Consider the following 27,400-nt stretch of genomic DNA (forward strand, 5'->3'; position numbering starts at 1 on the left):
GCCCTAGAGTGGAATCCCCAAGGAAAGAGAAAAAGAGGTCGCCCAGCACAAACTTGGAGAAGATCCATCATGGACGAGATAAGAAGTCAAGGAAAGTCTTGGAATGAGGTGAAGGCCCTAGCGCAAAATAGAACCCGATGGCGCGTTTTCACAGAAGCTCTATGCTCCACTTAGGTGTTCAAGAACATTATATATATATATATATATATATTATGTCTCAAAAAAATGTAATTTTGAAAACTTCGTAGTTTTATAGAATTACTACCACTTTAAGAGGATATTACTCTAGCATAAACGGATATATTACAATTTTACAGGTCTTTTTTTTTTAATATTAAGATGTAGTCTCTAAAATGCACCAAATTATTTTACTTTCAAACTAAAATAAACAACTTCTTTTTGAGAAAATTACGAGAGATGAAAAAATGTCATACAAAAAACGAAAAATATCAGGTAAAAAATGTTTGTACAAAGTCATAAAAACAACTTTTGTCTGTAAAACTTAGCAAAAATATATTTAATAACAGGCTTAAAAAATATTAAATGTTAAAAATTTTTTTTTTGAACTCTTATAAAGTATGTCTGGGTAACTTGGAACCTACAGATATCACATTTTATTAATTTTATACCTTTATATTTCACAAGTACCTTTATATTTCACAATATCGAAAATTGTTATTGAAATGTTATTTGGAATTAAAAACTATGTTTCAATATGCAATTGCATTTAGTCCTGTCGCCCAGGGTGGGGGAGGTCTAACGGCCTCCTTTATTCAGATGGACTTACCCAAGTTTTTTTATGTATTTTGTCCCGTAGAACACGAATTTTTTGGTTAACAGTTGATCCGAATGTCGATAAGATTGTTATAAACAAAGAACTTGAGGAATTACATAACAGCGACTCTTAGCGAAACAAACCTTTTTTTCTATTTTTTTGGGTCATTCTAAGCAAAAATTGTTACAAGTTTTTTTGTAGGATGCATAGTTTTCGAGATATAGTCTTTTTACTACAAAAGCAAGATTACGTAGATCAAAATTTCTGACGTAAGAGCACTGCCAAATCATTAGAATGTGACTTTTCATCATGGCCACGTTAATGTCATTACTTGTCAGATATTTTCTTTGTTTTTGTTTACTTTACAAATAATATCTCTAATTCTTTATTCTAATTAATGATGTCAATCAGTTTTCATTTCTTTCCGAAATATATTAATAATGCGCCGAAATATTTTTAATGTTAATTAAAGTAAATAAACATCAACTTTAAAATTGACATTTCTCTAGCATTTCTTACAAGTGTCAAAATGGTAATATAATAAGAAAAACGTAATCGCGATTATATTGTGAATTTTAGAATTATATTAATTAAATAACCAAAAACATTTTTTATTATTAATAATATAAATTTTATGAATTAATCCTTTAAGTTAAATACTCCAGAAAATAATAATTTTATTTAAATATATAAGAAAATCGTACGCTACTGATCTGACAGTTCTGTGGTGCTACATTTTACTTCGTTTCGTACACAATTTGATTCAAAATATACCTTTAAAACAATACTGTTTTTATAAATACCTACATATTAATATAGCTTAATTTAAAAACTATTGTAATTATTCTTGTGTACCTATTAATTGTGTTTGTATTGAGAAACATATGCCAAATCAAAATGCTTCCTTAATAGATTATGTTGAACAAGAACGAAATAATGGGATTCCCTTTTACCATTAACTGCAGAGAAGTAAGTTAAAGAATTTAGATTTCTTAGATTAGGTTTATTTGAAATAATGTTTCTTATGAATTTTAGCGTTTGCAGTAGTTAGTTTTAAAAATATTAAATAATCTGTTTTAATGATGATACCTACACTATGATAATATTGTTGTTAATTAATATATTTCGGCAAGTAATGAAAACCAATTGATATCATTAATTAGAATAAATAATTATAGATATTATTTATTATAGTAAACAAAAAAAAGAAAAGAAAAATATATCTGACAAGTATTGACATAAACGTGGTCATGATGAAAAGTCACATTCTAATGTTTTAACAGTTCTTTTACGTCAGAAATTTTGACCTACGTAATCTTGCTTTTGTAGTAAAAATACTATAAACGCGGTTGAACTTTCAAAATATCGAAAAATTGCAATTTTTGAACCCGAATAACTTTTGATTAAAGAATAAAATAGCAATTCTGCTTACCGAATTTGAAAGTTCATGTCAAATTATACCGGTTTTGATTCTTTGCATTGCTAAAAATTAATTTCTTTATTGTTAAACAAAGCTATAAACACATAGTGCTTGAGTAATTTTTTCAATGCATCTCTCGTTTAAAATAGAACGAGTAGGCGCGCCTACAAACAGGCCATTTCTACGTATCATGCATTAAAACGCATGTATTGGACACAGGTCAAAACGCTCAAATCTATTTATAATAGTGTAGCGGTTATTTACTGTAATTACTTCTAATTACAATAAAACTAGCGGTTCGTAATTTATATACGACTTTATTTTTTATTTATACAAGTTTACTTTACAAACTTTAGCTTAAGACTAACTCTATTTACAAATATGTCCTATTTATATATGCGATACAGATATTCCAGAAATATCTATATATCTCCAGCTATGTCCATGTGACCGCTTGCACGTCATCGGCGCTGCATCGGCGTATCTCGAAACATCGATAGTGTTCTGTCTGTCCGGAGACGGGAGCTGGTATACGAGGGTAGGTCAATAATTATTTTGTTACACTGCTCCCCTCTTAAGATCTGAGCGTCCCGATCAGCAACTCTAGATGGCCCAGGATGGCGGAATCTACAGGATTCTCCAGCTCTGCATACACCCCTAGAAAAGAAGTAACAGTCTACTGTCTTTGAAGGGTATGACATCTTCGGGTTCATGCAACACACAGTAATCCGTACGCCAGTTTCTCTGAAGATCACTTCCAGCATGCTTCTCACAATCTTCCAATCCAGATTTTCTACTGCATGGCCAATTTTTGGTAAAGCCAAATCTTTGATGTCATAATTACAGACCATTTTCTTCAAATTAGTTAGAGCACGCCATATGTTCTCGTAGCTTGGCGTGTCCGTATAAGACTTCCTGGTCACTATATATAGCAAAGATCGAGGACCATCTTCCAATCGCAATACTCTTCCAATTTTAGGTTGTTGATTCCTTAACTCGTCCAGGCGGCCGAACTTTCTATTGAATACGGACGAGATTCCTTTAGTCATCTCGAGGTCTTGTGCAACACAGTGGGCTAGAGAGACGTTTTCTGGAACACCAAACAGATCTTGCTGAACTTCTGTGGTCACGCCGAATCTAGCACTCTTTCTTTCTGCGTAATTTGACATAAATTCCTTAAAACTTGTCTGTGGTGCATCTTTCATCTCCTGTTGGAGGACTCGGGCTTCCTCTGTTTCATTTGAGCCAGCATATGGTGCAAGACGATTTATGTGAATAACTTTTGGTTTACCGTTTGGTAACTTCTTAATTCTGTATATTACGTCATTTATTTTCTTCTTAACTTCATACGGACCTTCCCATTGTCTTTGCAGTTTAGGACACAGGCCTCGACGACGTTGCGGATTATAAAGCCAGACAAGATCACCTACTTCGAAGCTTTCATTCTTGCATCGAGAATCATATTGATCTTTCATTCTGTCACTGGCTATCTGGATGTGTTGTCGGGCAAGTTCATGAATGTTGTTCATTCGTAATTTCAGGCGGTCAACGTAGTCTTCGCCTGCAACATGTTCCTCGGAAGGTCCGCAGCCAAACTCTAGGTCGCAGGGCAACCGAACTTCACGACCCAACATCAGGCAGGTTGGTGTTTGACCTGTAGTTTCATTTACGGCCGAGCGGTAGGCCATCAGGAATAAATGAATGTGTTGGTCCCAATCTCGCTGATGTTCAGATACAACTTTGGACAAGTGTTTACCCATCGTTCGGTTCATCCTCTCGACCATCCCATCTGATTGAGGATGCAGGGGTGTTGTTCTGGTCTTATTGGCACCAATCAATTTACAAACGTTTTGGAAAAGAGCTGACTCAAAGTTTCGCCCTTGGTCGGAGTGGATCTCCAAGGGAACACCAAATCGGCTAAAGAATTCTTTAACAAGTACCTCTGCAACGGTAGCAGCTTCTTGATTTGGTAATGCATAGGCCTCAGTCCATTTTGTAAAATAATCCATGGCTACCAGGATGTATTTATTTCCAGCATCGGTTTCTGGAAATGGACCTGCAATGTCGATAGCTACTCTTTCCATAGGACTTCCAACATTGTACTGTCTCATGGGTGCTCTCTTTTTACCAACCGGACCATTACCGGATGCACACAGTTCACATTTCTGGCACCATCTTCTTACATCATCTTTACAGTTCACCCAATAGAACCGTTCTCGAACCTTTTGCAGAGTCTTCGTAATACCAAAGTGTCCACCTGATGTACCGTCATGCAACTGACGCAATACTTCTGACACTTTACTTTTAGGTACAATCAACTGAAGCTTAGATTCTGTACCATCATCGTTCTCAAAGGTTCTGTACAGAAGATCATCTTTTAGTATCAGGCAATTCCATTGGCTCCAGTAGGCCTTGACTTCCGGACTACATGCACTAATGTTTTGCCAACTAGGTCTCTCACCTCGACGCATCCAATCCAATACTCTTTTTATACATGGATCGTCTTCTTGGGCTTCTTGTAACTGTTGTGGCTGCCATTGCTCATTAACGACGGTAGTTCGTCTCACAGGGCAAAGCTGTTCATCTACTTTAAGCCGGTGATTACAACTTTCACTGCATGGCCGTATCGAGGAAGCATCTGTATTTGAACCAACTCTTCCAGCCCTCTTCATGCGTCTCTTCGGCATCGTGTCACGAATCACCCTCCGTACCATTTCCACCAAACGTTCATCTTTTCTCTTATCGCCTTTTTCCACGGTTATTACTCGATTGTTTCGTGAAGCTTGGCTAGCTGCTTCGTGTTCCAAGGCAATAGCAAGTGCTTCATCTAAAACTTTCGGCCTTGCTAGTCGTAAAGCTTTCTGTAGTTCATTATCTTTCAGCCCATTGACGAAGGTATCTACTGCAATTTCTTCTAAAACGCTGTCTGGCACCTCTGGATAAGCCAACCGCACCACACGAGCCACATCTGCTTCAAATTCTTGCAGATTCTCACTTGCTCGTTGACTTCTACTTCGCAGTTGTGCTTTGTATACTTGTTGTAGATGGGCATCTCCATAGCGTTTTTCTAGACGAGTGAACAAGGTCTGGTAACATTTTTCTTGACCCTTAGGAATTGATCTTAATATATCTGCAGCATCACCTCGCAAAGCAGCAGTCAAGGAAACAGCCTTTTCTTGTTCGGTCCAATGGTTGGCGGTCGCAATAGCTTCGAATTGTCTAAGGTATATGGACCAAGAGGACTTCCCATCGAATGGTGGTAATTTGAATCTCATATTATGCGACGTTTCGTCTCTCGGTAGTTCATCTTTCACTACAGGATCTAAAGCTACTGCATGAACTGACGGTTGCACTTTTGTATCGGTTATCATGCTCTCTAATTCTTTGATCTTCTCTTCTACGGCCAAAACTACTGCATTAACTGAAGGTAGCACTTTCGTATTGGTTACCATAGTCTCTAGTTGTTTGATCTTCTCTTCTAACATTTCTTTACTGTCGTCTACGCTTTTCTGTATCTTATCGAATGTTCTAGAAACCTCTTCAAATTTCTCGTCGTTCTGTCTACAAACGTCTTTAATTACTTGAGAAATACTTTCAAATTTCTCGTTGCTCTGTCTACAAACTTCTTTAATTACTTGAGAAGTCTCGTCAAATTTTTTAGCAACGTTTTCGAATTTATCGTCGCTTTTTTTAGAAGTTTCATCGATCTTTTGAGAAATGGTTTCGAATTTCTCATTATTTATCTTAGAAGTATCATCGATCGTTTCAGAAACAGTTTTTAATTTCGATAAGATTGCTTGTTCTGCTGACTGGAAGTGGAACGTCTCTGGGTCATCTCCGTTCTTCGTGAGGACATCCTTGAGTCGTGCTTGTAGGACTATCTTGCACCCACTGCTGTCTAATTCGTACTCTTCTAATTGTTCACGGAGCTGTTTTATGGTCAGTTCTTGTAGCAACATCTTTGGTCGGCACACACGTACTTTTCAAAATGTCTAAGTCTTTCCGAATACCGAACAATCAACGCACTTCAATTATTCCCGACGAATAAAGTTCAAAAGTCTTTCCGAATACCGAACAATTAACGCACTCCGATTATTCCCGACGAATAAAGTTCAAAAGTCTTTTTTTTTTCACTTTTCATTTATTTACACTCCACACCGTTAACACCACTGTAGCGGTTATTTACTGTAATTACTTCTAATTACAATAAAACTAGCGGTTCGTAATTTATATACGACTTTATTTTTTATTTATACAAGTTTACTTTACAAACTTTAGCTTAAGACTAACTCTATTTACAAATATGTCCTATTTATATATGCGATACAGATATTCCAGAAATATCTATATATCTCCAGCTATGTCCATGTGACCGCTTGCACGTCATCGGCGCTGCATCGGCGTATCTCGAAACATCGATAGTGTTCTGTCTGTCCGGAGACGGGAGCTGGTATACGAGGGTAGGTCAATAATTATTTTGTTACAATAGTAATATGTAACATTACGCCTGATATAAAATAATAGTTATTGATGTACCAAGTCAGTAAAGTTACTCTTTATCGAACGAGTCTGATATTATGAGCAGAGCGAGCCTAGCGAGAGAGGCGAATAACAGACGAGTTCGATAAAGAGTCTTTACTATTTTAACTATTTAGAATGGGAAATAAGTCACAATATTATTAAAAAGAGTCTTTACTGACGTGGTGCATACAAAATTTTATCGCCAACATAATTTGATATTGGTTTTAACACTTACTTGCAATTTACAATTTAAGAACTTATATAAGAATAATTTCATGACAGTGATGACAGATAACTTTTGCAAGATGGCCGCTTTCGATTTCTAATCGATTTAGTTCGGTAAAGTTTTGATTGATTGTATATGAATATAATTACAAAATACTACAGAATTTCACATTTTGACACAAATTTAATTAACAATGTCATAAATTTTGTACAATATTTTTAATAATTAAAGTAAATAAATTGTAAGTTAACTCAAATAAATAATCGATTACTGCCATCGACCACTTACATTCAATTTCGATTAATCGCGGCAGGTAAAGTAAAATTCTTCTTTCAGTACAATAAAGTGTTACTTTACTGCCGCAAATGAGGGCAAATGAGTACAATAATGAATGACTTTGGCGACGGTTGGCGATAAAGAATATTTTTAACACATTTACAAACAGTATTTGAAGAACCTAACATTCTTATTTAAATAAAAAATTCTGCTTGCATATTTTTTTCGCAAAAATGGTACATGTTTGAAGGGCGGCTACTAGAGAATTGCCTAGGGCGTCAATTGACCTAAACGCGGCCCTGGGTATGACGATGCAAAACATAAAAGACATATCAAGTGCAATCACATAAATACTATGTTGTTCTGTTGGTATACTGAATTCGCTTAGCCAAGACACAACTGTCAAGTGACGTTGGTAATTTCTTTTTTGGGAAGTTAGGTTGCTAGACGTAGCTGGAAATTACTACACAACCAAACATTCCTGCTCATAGCCAATATTATTAATAGTAAGCAGACATAAATAACATACCTAAATCTTTCCCAATCAATAATTATTTATTTACACCATTATAATGTATTGATAACGAATGAGAAAATTATTTATTGTTCAAAATAAAAATATTTTGTAGAAATAAAGTCATAAAGATTATGACGGTTTAAACTATCTATATGGCACGAAAATTAATTGAAGAGTATGATATATGGGGTCTAGAAGTAAATAAAAAGAAAACCGAATACTTGTGCATTGGAGGAGAACAAAAAGATCTCATATTAGACGATAAGACCACGATAAAGCAATGCTGTGACTACAAGTATCTAGGTATCAGTATTTCGCATGATGGAACATTAGGTAAAGCCATAAGAGAGAGAAATACGTCAGGGAGAAAAGCCATCACAATGTCAAACAGCATTTTATGGGACCAATCCATCACCAAAGAAAATAAAAAGAGGATATATGAGACTATAGTAAAAAGTATCACTTTATACAGCTGTGAGGTATGGCCACTGAAAGAAAGAACACTGGCAACGCTGAGAGCAACGGAAATGGATTTTTGGAGAAGAGCCGTAGGAAGATCGAGAAGAAAAAGGATTACCAATGAACGCATTAGAGAAATAATGGGAATCAAACGAACAATCACGGATAACCTAACAACAAAACAACTTATCTGGTTCGGCCATATACAAAGAATGGATGAACAACGAATACCAAAGGAAATATTAAAATGGCAACCAGAAGGAAAGAGAAAACGAGGTAGACCCAGAAAAAGTTGGAGCGAAGGAATAAATAAAGAGCTGAGAGAAAGGGCCATAGAAGAGGACCTATGGAACAACAGGACGAAGTGGCGATTGGAAGTCGGAAAACGGCGGAGAACGTTATAAACCGACATGTAGTAAGTAGTAGTAGAAATAAAGTCCACAACATTTTACGCTTTTAATATAGACTGCCACTATTTCCAATTTTTTTGTTTTTAGTGAAAGATTAAGTTGATTTGAGCAGTTAATAGTGTGAGGTAGGAATTTTTGTGCTGTATGTTTCCTATTCCGAATGTGTCAAATTCCGAATAAAGTCCACAAAATTTTACGCTTTTAGTATACGCTGCCACTATTTCCAATAATTCTTTTTTTTTTTTAGTGAAAGATAAGTTGATTTTAGCAGTTAATAGTAGTGTAGGAAACAAAGGTTGAACCTTGCAAAATGGACACAAGTCCGGTTTTATTTTTTTTTCTGGTATATCAAGGGGTGCTTATTATAAGACTAACTTTTTCTGAAAAAATTTCGCCCCGGAACCCCCCTTTTAATCGATTTAAAGGGGGTAATATGTGGTTTTTTTGCGGAACGTAGCCCTTCCTGTACCTTTTACAAAAAATTTCTTTTATAGAAATATGAAGAAGACTATATTTTCTACAATTTATTTCCCGACAGCATCTATCTATCATCCACCGTTTAGCGGGGGTGGCGCACCAAAGTTGACAAGTTTTTAAAAAAGATGTTTTAAAAAAAAATATATTTTTCCCTAACTGTAACGGAAATTAAGAAGAAATTCTGCGACAATTATTCACAAATAATTGATTGATTTTTTGGTATAGGTTTCACTTAAGGGTAATTGCCCCTTTTTTAATTACAGGGTGTTACATTTTAAAAAACGTCTTTTTACACCATCTGAACCGTTTATGCTAGAGTAAAAAGACTTTCAGTGATTACCCATGTACTGGTGCTATTTAGAAATTTGTATAATGCACCCCCATTTTTTCCACTGAACCACCCAAAAAAAAAGAAGAATTAATAAATAAAGTGATTTTCTTGGAATCCTTCACACACAATGCCTTTTATTAATATGCTTCATATATCATTTTGTGCACGTTATTATTACCCATGCATGGACACCAAAAGTGATTTCCTAGTGCAACCCATGTAGCCAAAAAAAAAAAAAAAAATAAATAAAATGGGGGGTTGACATTTTTTTTTGTTTTTTGCTTTTTGATCCATATGGGCATATGCTTCATCAATAGTGTTTTTCAAAAATATATATGGTTATTGCAACATCCCTGCGGAAACCACCCCTATCCTTAAAAATATACTGCAGAAACTACCCCTATCCCTTGGCGAGCATGTTTTGACGATTTTCTTATCACCTATGCATTCTTTTTAAACAAAACTTATATAAGGTTAAAGACCACTATTTACTCTAAAAATTAGGTCCTATTCATTTTTTTCGTATAAGCAACCGTTACGGCACAGTGGCGCCGTAAGCCTCATATATGCTTTGGCGGGCTCCAGTTTTTGTTTTCTTTTCGTCATCTGTTCGTTTTATTGATAAAGTACTTATGCAAAATAAAACAACACAGTGTAACCTACAAATTATGACTTATGCACATTTTACAATATTTGCTCCCCAAAGCCACAGTGGTGGCCCAAAATCAATTTTTGCATATTTTCGCCACCTACACGCATTTTATTGCATTAATGCTACCTTAATAGCACAATATTTACCCTTAGGTGGTCGCTAAGCAGTGGCGGATCCAGGGAGGGGTAATGGGGGTGATCACCTCCCCCTCCTCCCAAACCAAGTGATATTATATTCAAAGATTATAAAAATATTCTTTTATTTTTATAGAAATTTAGCCAATTGGCACCCCCCTCTTAACGATGCTGGATCCTCCACTGTCGGTAAAGCATAAAAAGTACGCCATTCTTATAAAAATAATAATATAAGTATTTCTATAAAAATAAATGAATATTTTTATAATCTTTGAATATAATATCACTTGGTTTGAAAGGAGGGGAGGTGATCACCCCCATCACCCTCCCTGGATCCGCCACTGCTTAACGACCACTTGAGGGTAAATATTGTGCTATTAAGGTAGCATTAATGCAATAAAATGCGTGTAGGTGGCGAAAATATGCAAAAATTGATTTTGGGCCACCATTGTGGCTTTGGGGCGCAAAGATTGTAAAATGTGTATAGGTCATAATTTGTAGGTTACACTGTGTCGTTTTATTTTACATAAGTACTTTATCAATAAAACGAACAGATAAAAAAAAAAAACAAAAACTGGAGCCCGCCAAAGCATATATGAGGTTTACGGCGCCACTGTGCCGTAACGGTTGCTTATACGAAAAAAATGAATAGGACCTAATTTTTAGAGTAAATAGTGGTCTTTAACCTTGTATAAGTTTTGTTTAAAAATAATGCATAGGTAATAAGAAAATCGTAAAAACATCCTCGCCAAGGGATAGGGGTAGTTTCTGCAGTATATTTTCAAGGATAGGGGTGGTTTCCGCAGGGATGTTGCAATAACCATATATATTTTTGAAAAGCACTATTGATGAAGCATATGCCAATATGGATCAAAAAGAAAAAAAAAAAAACAAAAAAAAAATTTCAACCCCCCATTTTATTTATTTATTTTTTGGATACAGATGTTGCACTAGGAAATCGCTTTTGGTGTCCATGCATGGGTAATAATAACGTGCACAAAATGATATATGAAGCATATTAATAAAGGGCATTGTGTGTGAAGGATTCCAAGAAAATCACTTTATTTATTAATTCTTCTTTTTTGGGGTGGTTCCGGGGAAAAAATGGGGGTGCATTATACAAATCATGGGTAATCGCTGAAAGTCTTTTTACTCTAGCATAAACGGTTCAGATGGTATAAAAAGGGGCTTTTGAAAATGTAACACCCTGTAATTAAAAATAGGGCAATTACCCTTAAGTGAAACCTATACCAAAAAATCAGTCACTTATTTGTGAATAATTGCCGTAGGATTTCTTCTTAATTTCCGTTACAGTTAGGGAAAAATATATATTTTTTTAAAACATCTTTTTTAAAAACTTGTCGACTTTGGGGCGCCACCCCCGCTAAACGGTGGATGATAGAGATATGCTGTCGGGAAATAAATCGTAGAAAATATAGTCCTCTTCATATTTCTATAAAAGAAATTTTTTGTAAAAGTTACACGAAGGGCTACGTTCCGCAAAAACCACAAATTACCCCCTTTAAAGGGGTGAAAAGGGGGGTTCCGGGGCGAAATTTTTTCAGAAAAAGTTAGTCTTATAATAAGCACCCCTTGATATAACGAAAAAAAAAAAAAAAATAAAACCGGACTTGTGTCCATTTTGCAAGGTTCAACCTCTGTTTCCTACACTATAGTGTGAGGTAGGAATTTTTGTGCTGTATGTTTCCTATTTCGAATGTGTCAAAGTGAATCTCGGCTGAGCGAATTCAGTATATCTAGTGTTCCTGTCAGTGTAAATATGAGATTAATAATGGGCATGAACTTCAATCAGACTTAGCAATTACATAAAACTTACCTTTGTCAAATCAGTGGCTGTACACTCAATAAAAACGTTTTTTGTGTCCAATGTAATTTTTGAATGATTTCCGTTAATAATTGGTGGTAGAGACAAAACAACACCGTTACTGTCTGTAATTACAGGGTATACTGGACTATCCTTTATTATTGGTAGGTACTGTTTTAATTGAGCATGGGTCTATAAAAGAAATTTTCTATTAAGAAATTGAAAACAATAAATGATGCTTTTATTGTGATAAGCTATGGGTATATAGTCTTGTGATAAGCTATGGGTATATAGTATATACATGATAGCGTCAATATGAGGATAAATGGATTTAAACTTAATAAGAAAATAAAGACAATGAATTCAATCCTGAAAACGAGGACAGGGAGAGGAAAGTAGAATTATTTCTTCCGAAAATAATGATTTATTTCTTTTTTTGATAAATATCTTTATTGGATATTATCCCTATTTAGACAAAAGGTTTATTATTATCATATAATACATAATACCAATGGTTTTATAGTAATACCCTGAAGTTCGGATCTAAAATGAACTGAACTACTCAGGTTGCACAGGAACGAAAAAGTATGGAGAGCCTTATCAAAGATTGCTCTTGTTTACTACCTACTTATCTGTGGCTTTACTTGCATGTTCTTTTTGTCGTTTATCTCCTTCAGTAAGGTCTCTTTTCTATTGATATTTTTATTTGTCCTTTCCACTGTAATCCAGGGCATCGTCTTTTCCTCCTTCTATTTGGTTTTCGTTTCCAAGTTCTTAGCGGTATATTTGTCTCGACTATTCTTTGCATATATGTCCATACCAAAGTTTGTTTTTCTATTCGGTTATTTAGTGTCTCTTTCACATACATTAGTTCTCTAATTCGTTCATTTCTCACTTCGTCCATTAGTGTTAATATACAGCTTATTTTCCAAAACATCATTTACGTTGCATTTATTCTGTTTTACATTCTTTTATGTGTCAGCCACATCTTTGAGCAATACAGTGAGCAGCTTTCCATTATTGTCTTACAGATTTGATGCTTAGTTTTGCTTGTGATATCGTCGCTTCATATAATCGAGTGCAATTGTCGGGTTATTGTCTGCCCTTTCTTTATTTCATTTATTATAAACGTTTCATCTGTATTGGTCGAAGTTACCCGTAAGTATTTATATTCATTTGTTTGTTTTATTGAGTTCTTATTTATCTACAGGTCATCTGCGGTGTTTCCAATAACATGTATTGCGTTTTATCATAATTAATTTCCTAACCCCAGCTTCCAAATTCTTCTTCCGGCTTTTTTTATCATGCAGTCCATTTTTGTCTTCAGCTAAAATTATTTGATCATCGCAAACAAAAGGCTATAGATATAGTCATCGTCAATTATTTACTCGCATCTGTTTATATTTTTTGTTCCAGTTTTTTAGTGTTTTATCTTTCTAATGTTTAAATAAGGTTGGTAATAGGCAGCATCCCTGCCGAAGTCCTTTATCGACTTTAAACGGTTCTGAGTAGTCTTGTCCGACGTTTACATGTCTACATTCACTGTCTTCGTAAAGTGATCATGATTTTCATTTTCTATCCACAGGAGGTTCGCGAATACAATGTGCAATTCAGCGTAGAATGCTTTTTTTTGCTATGAGGTGTTTTATAGAAAATATATTATCAGTACATGAGCACCCGTCAGTACAAAAACCTTCTGTTCCTCTGAAGTTCGCAGCTGTTAATCCATCCTTCTTTTAATAATTTTCCCACACATCCTACCCATAGAAGGTGTAATGCATATTCCCCTATAATTATTTGGATGTTTTTTGTTTCGCTTTTTACGAATGGAGCTTAAGTAGCCAATTTTCCATTCCTTCGGTATCTTTCCAGTAAATAAGCATTTGTGAAATATTTGTTATAATTCTTGTATTAAGGCCGAAGAGGCGTGTTTTAACAGTTCTGCAGGTATGTCTCCAGGGTAAGTTGCGGTACTACTTTTCAGATATACATATCTGCAACTTGTGTGTCTGTCTTTTATTTCGTAAGTTATGGGAGTATATAGATATATTTTTTTCTTGTAATAACTCCCAAATACCTTGAAGGGGGTAAAATTTTAACCCATTTGTCCATTTGTATTGATTCTTTACCATTTCGCGGGTATTCTGTCTGAAGCTCCTCAACGTTCTAGATACCTTCCTTGCTTTTGAGCTTGCCATTAAGCTATCTATATCTTTACTTTACATACATTTATTTTTTTGCCAAGAAATTTTTTTTAATATATACCTCAAATGATTATTTTATTTCACGCTCTTACTCGGTACAGAGTACAAAATGATAGCGGTTTAGATGGGTAAACTGTTGATGCATTAGAGGAATATATTCCTAGCATCATCGCCCAAGTAGACAAGGCGAAAACGGCGGGTTCGTTGGGGAAAATATTCCCATGAGATTTTTTTGCATAATCACATTCGTGAGACATCCCAGAATAAGGTTCAAGAAGTCGCCCACGTGGAAAGTAGTCCAATTTTTTTTAACAATTTTTTTTTAATCAAATTGCAAAAATCAACATTTTTGGCCCGGACAATTTTTTTTTTAGATTTTTTGGACCATTCTGGACAAAAAAGGTCTCATAATTTTTCTTTAAAGTTGATCGTTTTCGAGTTATAAGCAATTTAAAATTTGAAAAACGCGAAAATGGCCATTTTTAAGACTTAATAACTCAGTTAAAAATTATTATTATGAAAGTCAGAAAGTGACTAAATCAAAGCCTAAAGCCCCCCTACATGATCTTGAAGAAATTTGTGTCATTAATTTATTACTAAGTTGTTATTTTTAATTAATAACAATGAGCGGTTAGATCGTATTGACGCGGCTGTAAATGTGAGTGCAAGTAAGATGCACAATTGGACTGACGGAATAGCATCTCTCTCGCACTCAGCATTTACAGCCGCCTAACACTTGCATGGCGCTCATTATTATTACTTAAAAATAACAGCTCAGTAATAAAATAATGACAACAATTTCTTCAGGATTTTGTAGGGGAGACTTTAAACTTTGATCTAGTCACTTTCTGACTTTCATAATAATAACTTTTACTTTTAACCGAGTTATTAAGCTTTGAAAATCGCCAATTTTCGTTTTTTTCAATTTTAAATTGCCTATAACTCGAAAACGGTCAACTTTACAGAAAAATTATAACAGATCTTTTTTGTCCAGAATGGTCTTCCAAAATGATTTTTGCAATTTGATTAAAAAAAATTGTTAAAAAAATTGGACCACTTTTCATGTGGGCGACTTCTTGAACCTTTTTCTTAGATGTCCCACGAATGTGATTATACAAAAAAATCTCATGGGAATATTTTTCCCAACGAACCCGCCGTTTTCGCCTTGTCTAAAGTGGGTTTACAGTTTATTTTAATTGTTATCGACACTTACATCATTCCTCGCCAGAGGTCACTAAAGGCATGCGTTGTTATAATATTTCAATATATTACCAATCAGTCGGTGCATTTTGATTTAGTTCAGTCTTCTTACAAGTAGTGATGTAAGAAGAGAAAGAGAATATTCTCGAGAACGACCAGAAAATTCTCGGCGAGAATTTTCTATATTTACAAAAACCGAAATAAAAATAAAAATTGGACATGGGTCAAATTATTATAATTTAAAAAATAATGTATAAATATTGTTTTTGCCAATTAACCTAGTATATTTTTTGCATCCCAAACATTATTATTCTTGAAGCCCAAACACATACTTAATACAATTTTAGATTTTAGATAAAATCCCCGAAAACCGAAGTAGCCGGGGCAGGCGAATCCCATGAACCACTAGTGAGGTGATTACAGTGTCAGTATTTATTGTTTTGGTGCTATATTAACGTGATTATTTCATTCATAGGAGATTCTGACCAATAGAAAGCTACAGAAATCTAAATTAGACTGATAATTTCCCGTCGTCAAGTATATTACGTCAGATGCCCTTCGTTGCTATGAAAGAATACATTCAGTGACATTAATGACAATTAATGTTTTAAAAATTATAAAAGTGATGACTCTCAACCGTAAAATATTTATAACAACTGTGTGTTTAATTGTACTAATTTGTACTTACATAAATAAATTACAATAACATTTTGGTTTTGAACAGTTTTATTCATGAAATAATCGCAACAAATTGCAATCGATCTCTAAAATTAATATAGAATTTTTGCCCTCGTGACACTGACATAATTTCACTCGCCTTCGGCTCGTGAAATTAAACCTGTCAAAGTGTCACTCGGGAAAAATTCAATAATTTTAGAGCTCTTGTGCAATTACTACTGAAAATATTTAGAATGGTATTCGTATTCATTTCGAGAATAGGCCTGGATCTCGCGTACCAAAAAAAGTTGATCAATAGCAAGCTGAAAACTTGTTAACAGCTTAACGGTGTCTAGTCGGACAAACTTTGCTGTATGGGAACACTGGAACAGGGGAAGTTTTAATTGTGGAATGTGATTTTAAGGGGATGGGTACGTATTTTCGGCTGCAATGCTATTCAAATGGGGATTCATTTTTTTCGAATCCTGAGAAAACTAATAAGTAATTTTGAAAAATTTAAACGCAGAATGAAAGATTACGTTATTAGCGAGGGCCGAAAGTCCCTGAGAACTTCTATAATGTATATTTTAATAAGTTACAGGGGTGAAAAACTAAGAGAAAATTTAGTGTGATTTTTAATTTAAAATATCTCATTCAAAATAAACTTTTTATTTGTTCTAAGGGACTTTCGGCCCTCGGTAATAATTTAGTCTTTCATTCTGCGTTTAAATTTTTCAAAAATATTTATTGGTTTTTTCAGGATTCGAAAAAAATGAACACAATGTCCGTGGTAATATTTTCCAAATCTATCTTTGTCATACAACGCACTCAGTCGAATAGAATATTGTCAGCATATTGTCAGTCAGACAGTGACAATCAGTGACAATTTTAAATATTTGACATGAATCGGGAATATTTTGAGTTGTTGATTAAATAATATTGATATGCTTTTTCTCATGAGGATCTTTCAGTGCGTCACAGTTTTTCGATGTCTTTCTAACGCATTAAATTGCATGTGACAGAAAAAAACGCACGTCGGTGATTACATTTCGTCGGTGACATTTATAACATTTATTCTAGTTGTCAATAGATGGCGCTATAATCGAAAAAAATTATATACGAATTATATAATATATCTACGAATATAATCTGTTCAATTTATAAGACTATACAAATCAAAGAAAATACCATTTTATAAATGCAATAAATACAATTGATTTGATTTTATGCCAAATTGCAAATAAAATGTGACAACTGTCAGATTTAACTAAAATGTCATGTCACTAAAATGTATATTACCACGGACTTACCTTTTTTTTCTATCATTTGTGACGCACTGAAAAATGCTCATATAGTGTATTTGATAAATAATTGATTTAAGACGTGAACTTTATAAAAAGTTATTTATTGTGTATTATTTATGGAAGATCCAAGCAGAGAATACATCAAGATATATTCTGTGATTTAATTATTTTGTTGTTAAATATGTTCAAAATTGTAAGCGTTCCCTAGTAACACTATATTATTAAAAAATTACATGGCCTTAATTGTGGAACGTGATTTTAATTGTGGAGCGTGTCATCCTGACAAGTTTATGATTGTGAAAACTAGCAGGTTGTTTTTAAGTTTATTCAATAGCAAACTTTATATATGAAAAAATGTTTGTCCGACAAATGCATATATGTTGGGCATAAGTCCGACACGTGGAACTTGTCAAATGACAGGCATTATATTGGTGGTAAATAGCAGTAGTAGTATGATTTTTGCATGAGAGTTTACTGAAAGGGTAACAAATCAATTGGAAGTTCTGTCCGACAAAATACATGGGACGTTTTCGTAGTCTGACGTTCGAAACCTGTAACCTGTTCCACAATTAAAACTTCCCCTGTTTCAGTGTTCCCGTACATCAAAGTTTGTCCGACTAGACCCCGTTAAGCTATTAACAAATTTTCAGCTTACTATTGATCAACTTTTTTTTGATACGCGGGATCCAGGCCTAGAAGAACAAGTTGAGGGATCTGAGTTTATAGATAATGTAGCAACTTTAAAATACGGTGATGACTCGCTGAAATAATGACAGATTTGGCACTTTATTGGTCTAAGGAGTGAGAGAGTATTTTTTGGAAAAACATACGTTGTAAAATCAATTGAAAAACTAGACCCAATCATATGGAGGAAAAATACATGTTTCAGAACAAAATGAACTAAAATAACAGTTGCTATATTAAGCATGCTTTCATCCAGTGCAGCGACTGAAAAGTTTCAGACATGGTTTTATCCTCTCCTCTAAAAAAACCGGCCTACTGCTGAAGGTGGTGGTAAGGTGCAATCCATGACTGAGCTGGCGACTCGTGAAAAACAAAAATCCAACAACTTCTCATCAGTACATTAAAATGCAGAATGTAGATGACCAAGATGACCTAATGATAGAAATAGCTTCTGAATCTGAGGCCTCATCTTTTTCAGATTAGATCACCACATCCATTATATTATTTTTAATGTTGTTCTGAAGCTATTTTCTTGTGGCATTTTTGTAATTAACTAGTTTTGATGGGAAATAAGCCACAATTTTACTGACAAAATGATTTTATTAACGTTTCGATGTCCAAATCGGATGCCGTTGTCAATATACAAAAAATATTAATGAATTAAACAAAAATGTTGTTGCTTAGTAAAAAATTCTTCTAATAATTTATTTAATAAAATTATTTTAACGTTAATATATAAATAACGATTAAGAAACGTTAATAAAATCATTTTTTAGTAAAATTGTGGCTTACTTTCCATAAAAACTAGTTAATTATTTTATTTGATGTTAAGAAGAAAATTTAATTTTTTTATCAAATAAATTTTGCGTTTTCTGTTGTTTTTGTATTTTTTTTATATAAAGAACACTGTTGTGTCGTCTCATAATTTTGTATATAATTTCATGATTTTTAAAACCCTATTTCGTCTTTAACAATATCCCTAAGCGTCGTAGGGTTTATTTTCAGAAAATTCTCCATGTCGAGAATATTCTCCGATTTTTCATTCTCGAGAATTTTCCAACACTACTACAAGTCTCTTTAAAGATGGGTAGACCTAGAAACACGTGTAAGAGACTCGAATTGAATCGAAACGCAACCGTCTATTTTTATTTTGATATACTTTATATACTTACCGAATACAATGTCATTAATTCTTCAGCAGAGAATTCTTTTTCTTGATTAAGAGGTACAAACCGAATATCTTTTGGTGGCTTAGCATCATAAATAAAAGGCCCCTTAATAGTATCGTAATCATGTGTACCAATAGCAACCAATGAACGTTTTCGGCAAATGTTATGATGCAACTTATCTTGCAATTCTATGAAACTGTTATATCTGTCTTTATCAAATGTAATGTTTCTAAGTATAGCTGACACGGCATAGGGTCGTATTTTTGCAGTATCGGGCTTTATTATTAGTTTTTCTAATGATCCCTCTGCTGGTTTAGTAGCACGGAATTTAGGAGGAGAAACTCTGAAAATTAAAATAATTACGAAAATGATAAAGACAGTTTATGTTTCCTTTCGATTTAGAGGCGAAGCACAATCTCTAGACAGCTGTTTCTGCCTTGCAGCTTTCTCAGTAGAGCTGCGTGCACACCTCTGAAGCAAAACGAAACCAAATTGTATATTTATGTGGTATTTCAAAAATAGTTTAAAATACACTTTGGGACGCTGCAGCGACATCTCTTATAGAAAAACGAAAAGTCTCATAAAAAATTCACTATTAAAATAAAATTAAAATAGTAAATAATTAAAAATGAATAACCATTTTCAATTTCATTGCAAACCGAAAATACAGCCGAACCATATTCTAGTCCAATCAGAGAGTGCAGCAAGCACTTCTACCGGTTTCGAAACTTATTAGTCTCTCATCAGGAGGCACATATGCTGCTCTCCCCGATCCAACCAAAACAAACCCCAGCGTGCAGTCCCGGATCGCAACGAACGAAATGGCATAGATGCCCTAGCGGCAACTGCTAGCAAAAGACTAAGTTTTCACTCTAATGGCATATAAAACAACATGATGCTATTCTACACCCCACCAGAATGAAAACAACGCTGTGTCTAGGTACACGCTAACGTGTACGCAAATAAAAAAGTTAGGTACACGCGAATTTAAACTTCATCAAGCCAGTGACGTCATTATTTAGCGTGCGCAGTAACTGTATATTTTGGTACACGCTATTTTGATATGTTTAGTGTTTGTTTGATAGAAAAATATTTGTTATTAAGGGAGGGGAAGGGAAGCAGAACTATTCAGATGTTTCAAACTTAATTGTAATAAATCAATGTGTAGGTATAGTATAAAAGTATATATTCAGGTTAGCAAAATAAATATTTAGTTGACATGACATGTACATAATACTGCTAAAATAATTTTTATACGTAAGTTAATTACACCAGTTTATAAACTAATGCTGTTGTGTTTATATCTATTTATACAGGGAAGTTGAACTTGTTACGATTTTCATAGAAAATTGGTTATAACTTGTAAATATCCTCTATAACATAATAAACCTTTATATTTTTGTGATGGGGACATTAGGAACATTTCGAACATAAAATAAAATATAGGGTGTTCCATTTAAAAAAAAGCATGTTTGGTCTGCCACTCAAGGCCGCCGAGAGGGATGAGCGGGCCCCGGTAAAAAGTGAAGGGCGGGCCCCCGACAAAAAGTGAAGAGCGAAAAAATTGTTAATTTTTATAGGAATAAAATTATTAATACAATAAATAATAAGAAACATTTCAAATATAAATTTTATTAAATTTTGATTATATTTATAATAGTGAAAATGTTTATATTACAGGTGCTTTTGGAGTTTTCTGATTGGAAAATTTTCGAAAAATCGCATGATTTTGCCAAATCATTCTCAATTCACAAAGTTGATAGCCTGCTAACCGATCCTGTTTCATTGTACCTAGCTATCATTACCTCATAGTATTTTTTATGCGAATAAGAAAACTAAAGGATCTTTCTACTTCTGCGACTGTCACCGGAAATGTGCAAAATATTCTTAACGCAATGACGATTCAAATTTGAGATGTTTAATTTTATTAAGCAAATATATTCTAGAAAGTTGAGATTCACCAATATTATCCTTGTATATCGCTCCCAAATGAAAAATTTCATCTATCAATTCTTCACTGATGTCTTCTTTATAAAACTCACGCAATACATATATGTATTAATTTTTTTAATATTGTCATCATCTTCATCTCGGAATATCCATAAAATGTTAAATAGCGAATTAATTTTATTTTCCGCATTAAATCTTCTGGTCAAATTGCTTATTATAATTATGAAAATATTAAAATATTTCACAGCGAGATATTGCGTCGGTATCAAAATTTTCAGTCTCACAGGCTTTTTGCGCCGTTTTTGTTTATTTGATGTAAATTCTGGATTTATTCCATAATTGCTGGTAACTACTTACTCTTAAACATAGATTCTTCTGATTTTTTGTAAATCCTCTGGAAGCCCTGATATATTTTTAATCTCCATATCCATACCATATTTTTATCTGACTGCACTGTAGTGTTTGACTCCTGTGATTTATTGCTGTTAAAATTTTAAACCAAATCGATTAAAGGTCGTAATATTAAATATAGCAGAGTATTAATTAAACGCATTATGGACATAAAGTGAAGAGCAAAAGAAACAAGAAAAATTACGTTTTCGGTCTGGTCGACACCGGGCTCCTTATATCGCCGGGCCCCGGTAAAATGTAGCAGCTGTACCGCCCTCTCGGCGGCCCTGCTGCCACTATGTTATCGGACGCCCTGTAACATTCTAATTAATTTTGTAATATGAAGCTCAAACTTTTATTGCTATCTATTACTATAGCGGATCTACTGATCTGTATCACACTAATCAATCGCCGTGTATATTTTATCTTAATTATTTTGCTACCCTACGAATTTTTGTCTCTTATCTTTTTCGTACTGTTTTAAAATGTTGTTAAACTCATTAAAAGAACTAAATAATTTTCCACACTCCATAATTAATTTAAAAACAAACACTAAATAAATAAAAAATAAGAAATCTCTTTACTAATCAATATTAAAATGTAAACACAACACGATTAGACAAATCTAAACTCACTCTGACACTCGCGATATTCTCAAGTTAGCGTGTATGCAAAAAACCAATAACAGTGCACGCTACATAGTGACGTCACTGACTTGATGACGTTTCGCGTGTACCTAACTTTTTAATTTGCGTACACGTTAGCGTGTACCTAGACACAGCGTGAAAACAATGGGAACCTTCTCTGGTTACACCTCCGAGGTTTCTACAATTTACAATTCACGTCCCATCTGCTCAGCGCGGTAAAGTTCCAACGAGAATGGTTCCCTTTGTACTCCAATCAGAGTACATGTAAATCAAAAATGAATAACCATTTTCTCTACCTGAACATGAAGCACCTCTACCTGTTTCGAAACTTATTAGTCTCTCATCAGGAGGCACATATGCTCCTTAGTCTCAGCATCCGTATGGCTTGCCAATTGTAGAAGCCCCGGAGGTGTAACCAGAGAAGGTTCCCATTGTTTTCATTCTGGTGGGGTGTAGAATAGCATCATGTTGTTTTATATGCCATTAGAGTGAAAACTTAGTCTTTTTGCTAGCAGTTGCCGCTAGGGCATCTATGCCATTTCGTTCGTTGCGATCCGGGACTGCACGCTGGGGTTTGTTTTGGTTGGATCGGGGAGAGCAGCATATGTGCCTCCTGATGAGAGACTAATAAGTTTCGAAACCGGTAGAGGTGCTTACTGCACTCTCTGATTGGACTAGAATATGGTTCGGCTGTATTTTCGGTTTGCAATGAAATTGAAAATGGTTATTCATTTTTGATTTACATTTACTCTGATTGGAGTACGAAGGGAACCAGTCTCGTTGGAACTTTACCGCGCTGAGCAGATGGGACGTGAATTGTAAATTGTAGAATTCCCTCATCTTACTTAGTCTCAGCATCCGTACGGCTTGCAAATTGTAGAAGCCTCGGAGGTGTAACCAGAGAAGGTTCCCATTGTTTTCATTCTGGTGGGGTGTAGAATAGCATCATGTTGTTTTATATGCCATTAGAGTGAAAACTTAGTCTTTTTAGTAAATAATTATTTACATCTGAAAACTTTTCTTGTTGGAATTTCTTTCTGGTACATCCATAATCTCTGCCTTTTACAATTTATAAGAACAAGAGACGCCGAATATAGAAAGCGAAAATGACTACAATATTCAGTCACATTCCACTTTGATTCGTCTAGGAAAAGTTCCGAAAGAAAGTTCTTAGAACTCAAATCTGAGTAAAGATAGAAATGAAAAAGACAGTTTATGTTTCCTTTCGATTCAGAGGCGATGTACAATCTCTAGATTTTTTTTGTCTTACACACTTCCTCAGTAGAGCTGCGTGCACACCTCTGAAGCAAAAACGAAACCAAACTCGTTTTGCCAGAGAACCATGGAAAACAAGAACTGTAGTGTAAAAACAATAAAATATATCATTTAATATTTTAGGGCTAAAAATTGAAGGAAATGTATGTATTTAATACATAATTTAAAATAATAATATTTTATACAAATAAAATATTGCAGATATTACAAGAGATTGGTTATAAAGAAATTCATTTTTCAGGGTCAAAAATTCAATGCAAAAATTTAAATATGACATATCTCGCTTAGGCCCAGTTTTTCAGTGACAGGTTAAAATTTTGGTTAGCTAACCTAGTTTAAATTTTAACCACTATTTTAACCCTCCTAGCGTTTTTCAGTGGTTTTAAACCAAGTTAACAAAATCTCGGTTAGCTAACCACTTTTTTTCTTCTGTTGGCAGCAGTAACTGTACTTGCGCATGTGCAATTCGAGAAATAATGAGCAATTTGACAGAAAAATAAATAAATAAACTTTATTTAGTTCATAACGTCTATGCTTTTTCTCATGAGGATCTTTTAGTGCGTCACAGTTTTTCGATTTCTTTCTAACGCATTAAATTGTATGTGACAGAAAAAAACGCACGTCGGTGACATTTATAACATTTATTCTAGTTGTCAATAGATGGCGCTATAATCGAAAATAAAATAATTTGTGAATTATATAAATGCTCATGAAAAGAAGCATATTCTTTTTCTCATGATCATCTTTCAGTGCGTCACAGTTTTTCGATTTCTTTCTAACGCATTAAATTGTATATGACAGGAAAAAAGGCACGTCGGTGATTACTTTGGCAATTATTCTAGTTCGGTGATTATTCTAGTTGTCGATAGATGGCGCCATAATAAAAAAAATAATTTTTTTTAATTAGATAATAATATTACAAATATAATCTGTATAATTTATAAGACTATACAAATCAAAGAAAATACCATTTTATAAATGCAAGAAACACATTTGATTTGTTTTTATTCAAAATTGAAAATAAAATGTGACAACTGTCAGATTGAACTAAAATGTCATGTTAGAATAAATGTGTATTATCACGGACTTACCCTTTTTCCTATCATTTGTTACGCACTGAAAAATGCTCATGAAAAGGACAATACCTCGGTTTCATAACAGAAGATACCATTACAATTACTGGGACGATATAGACTTTTTTGCCGATTTCGTTTGTCAAAGATCACGGTGTTATCACCAAAGTCAGGCAAATATGCAGGCTGAAAAGGAAGATATATGCGCATATATATGCATATTATTGTGTGAAATATGCATGTATATGCATTTATTTATGTCAAATATGCATGTATATGCATATATTATTTGTGTCAAATATGCATGTATGTACATAATATTTTAAGTATGAAAGTTGCTGTGGTACTATTTTATTTTTCACCAATTCTTTGAAAAGTATAAGTGGTTCGGAAGAATCTACTAGCTTCAATTCAGCAAAAATGTCTGCATAAAACATTGCAGCCCCTAATGATGTTCTCATCTAGTATCAATAGGTTTTGGTGGAAGAGGAAGATTCGGCAAATGTAATTTATACAACTGATACCTTATAGATGCCTTAAGAAATATTTTGTTCATATTTGAAATAAAATTATTAACAAGAGGAAATTCATTTCTAATTTCTTCTGCGACCTCATTTAAACCATGTGCTAGGCAAGTTGTATGTACTAAACATGGATAAAAAATTTTCAAATTGTTTCCTACTTTAACCATGTAAGGTGCAGCATCTGAAAGAAAAAGAAAAAAAATTCGTTGGGAACAGCTAAAGGAAGAAAAAAAATTGCTAAGCTGTCTTGCAAAGACCTTAAAACTGTTACCTAGTGCGTTTGTTTTATTCAACTGCTTGGAAGCAATTAAATGCGATTTACAAGCTTGCTCATTTTTAGGAGATCCGATTAATAAATGTGCGATGTAACGTCCAGAAGAATCAATTGTTTCATCCACACATACATAAAAATAATTGTCACCTATATCTAATTTTATTTTACTCAGTACCGCAGAATATACCTACAGAATCGACCTCGTTTCTTCTTAAGCTTTTTTCACTTCAATTATTCCATTTGCAGGTTTTTCCAAGAAACATTCGCAAATTTTAGTTTGATAATTTGGACAAAGATATATTTTAGCTTAACAATGCTTCGAACAAATCATGGTTAAATGGTTAAATGATTCTATTTTTTTTTACCGGTGTGTAAAGCAGTTTTGGAATGCTGGACTATTTGGAATTTTTTTTTCGCATGGAATATACAAAAAAATTCCTACAGTAAACTAAATAATTTTTAGATCGGGGGTTATTTAAAGCATTTTATCTACGACTGATACATAATATATGTATTATACTTGTGGTGTTTGCAATATATTGCCATATAATAATCCCTTAGGGATTAATAATGCGGGATTAATAGCTATTAATCCCTCTGGCACAACAATCACAAAATTCACCACGGAAACAAAATAATCAACCTCAAAAAGTGTCACTGTCAAACGAATAGTATATTTGACAGTTTGTGTTGAGATGGACGAAAATGAAGAATCTTTTAATTGTACACCACCAGAAATTGTAGAACTAGCTACAGCAACAGCATCTACCTTAATACCTGAAACATCGAAATCCATTTATAATAAAACGTACGCAACTACAGCTTGGAAGCAATTAAATGCGATTTACAAGCTTGCTCATTTTTAGGAGATCCGATTAATAAATGTGCGATGTAACGTCCAGAAGAATCAATTGTTTCATCCACACATACATAAAAATAATTGTCACCTATATCTAATTTTATTTTACTCAGTACCGCAGAATATACCTACAGAATCGACCTCGTTTCTTCTTAAGCTTTTTTCACTTCAATTATTCCATTTGCAGGTTTTTCCAAGAAACATTCGCAAATTTTAGTTTGATAATTTGGACAAAGATATATTTTAGCTTAACAATGCTTCGAACAAATCATGGTTAAATGGTTAAATGATTCTATTTTTTTTTACCGGTGTGTAAAGCAGTTTTGGAATGCTGGACTATTTGGATTTTTTTTTTCGCATGGAATATACAAAAAAATTCCTACAGTAAACTAAATAATTTTTAGATCGGGGGTTATTTAAAGCATTTTATCTACGACTGATACATAATATATGTATTATACTTGTGGTGTTTGCAATATATTGCCATATAATAATCCCTTAGGGATTAATAATGCGGGATTAATAGCTATTAATCCCTCTGGCACAACAATCACAAAATTCACCACGGAAACAAAATAATCAACCTCAAAAAGTGTCACTGTCAAACGAATAGTATATTTGACAGTTTGTGTTGAGATGGACGAAAATGAAGAATCTTTTAATTGTACACCACCAGAAATTGTAGAACTAGCTACAGCAACAGCATCTACCTTAATACCTGAAACATCGAAATCCATTTATAATAAAACGTACGCAACTACAGCAGATACTATCGCTAAAGAGATAAACAGTAATGTACCATCTTCTTGTTCTACAGCAATCGAGATCCCAAATATTTGTATTAAAAACTCTACTAAAGTTAATGATGATTCTCAACCAATTCAGTTTATTAATTGTACTATTACTAATTTTAATGTTTTTAACAAATAAAGTTGTTCATTAAAAATCTTAAATTAATTAATTTGTCGTAGATAAAGTAGAGTATACTACTCGCAATAATGGCTCTCATTCCCTCGGAATGTTACTCCCTCGCCGCTAACGCGGCTCGGTTCGTAAATATTCCTCGGGAATAATAGCCATCATTATTGACTCGTGGTATAATCTACTATTAAATTAAAAATGTATATTTTTGGTTTTCTGATTATTTTTATGCAATTTGAAATATTT

General features: G+C 33.8%; 1 protein-coding gene across 1 annotated transcript in view; it reads right to left on the reverse strand.

The window, feature by feature from the left end:
- The window catches only part of LOC126884323 (phenylalanine--tRNA ligase beta subunit), a 97,905-nt gene that overhangs the window by 43,200 nt on the left and 27,305 nt on the right, over window positions 1–27,400 (reverse strand). The window contains exons 4-5 of the mRNA XM_050650262.1: window positions 19,245–19,584; window positions 12,036–12,215 (exon numbers count right to left, since the gene is read on the reverse strand). Coding sequence (XP_050506219.1) covers window positions 12,036–12,215; window positions 19,245–19,584 — 520 coding nt within the window. The remainder of the gene's footprint in view (window positions 1–12,035; window positions 12,216–19,244; window positions 19,585–27,400) is intronic.

Source organism: Diabrotica virgifera, chromosome 5 (assembly GCF_917563875.1).
Source record: "Diabrotica virgifera virgifera chromosome 5, PGI_DIABVI_V3a".
Taxonomy (NCBI): Eukaryota; Metazoa; Arthropoda; class Insecta; order Coleoptera; family Chrysomelidae; genus Diabrotica; species Diabrotica virgifera.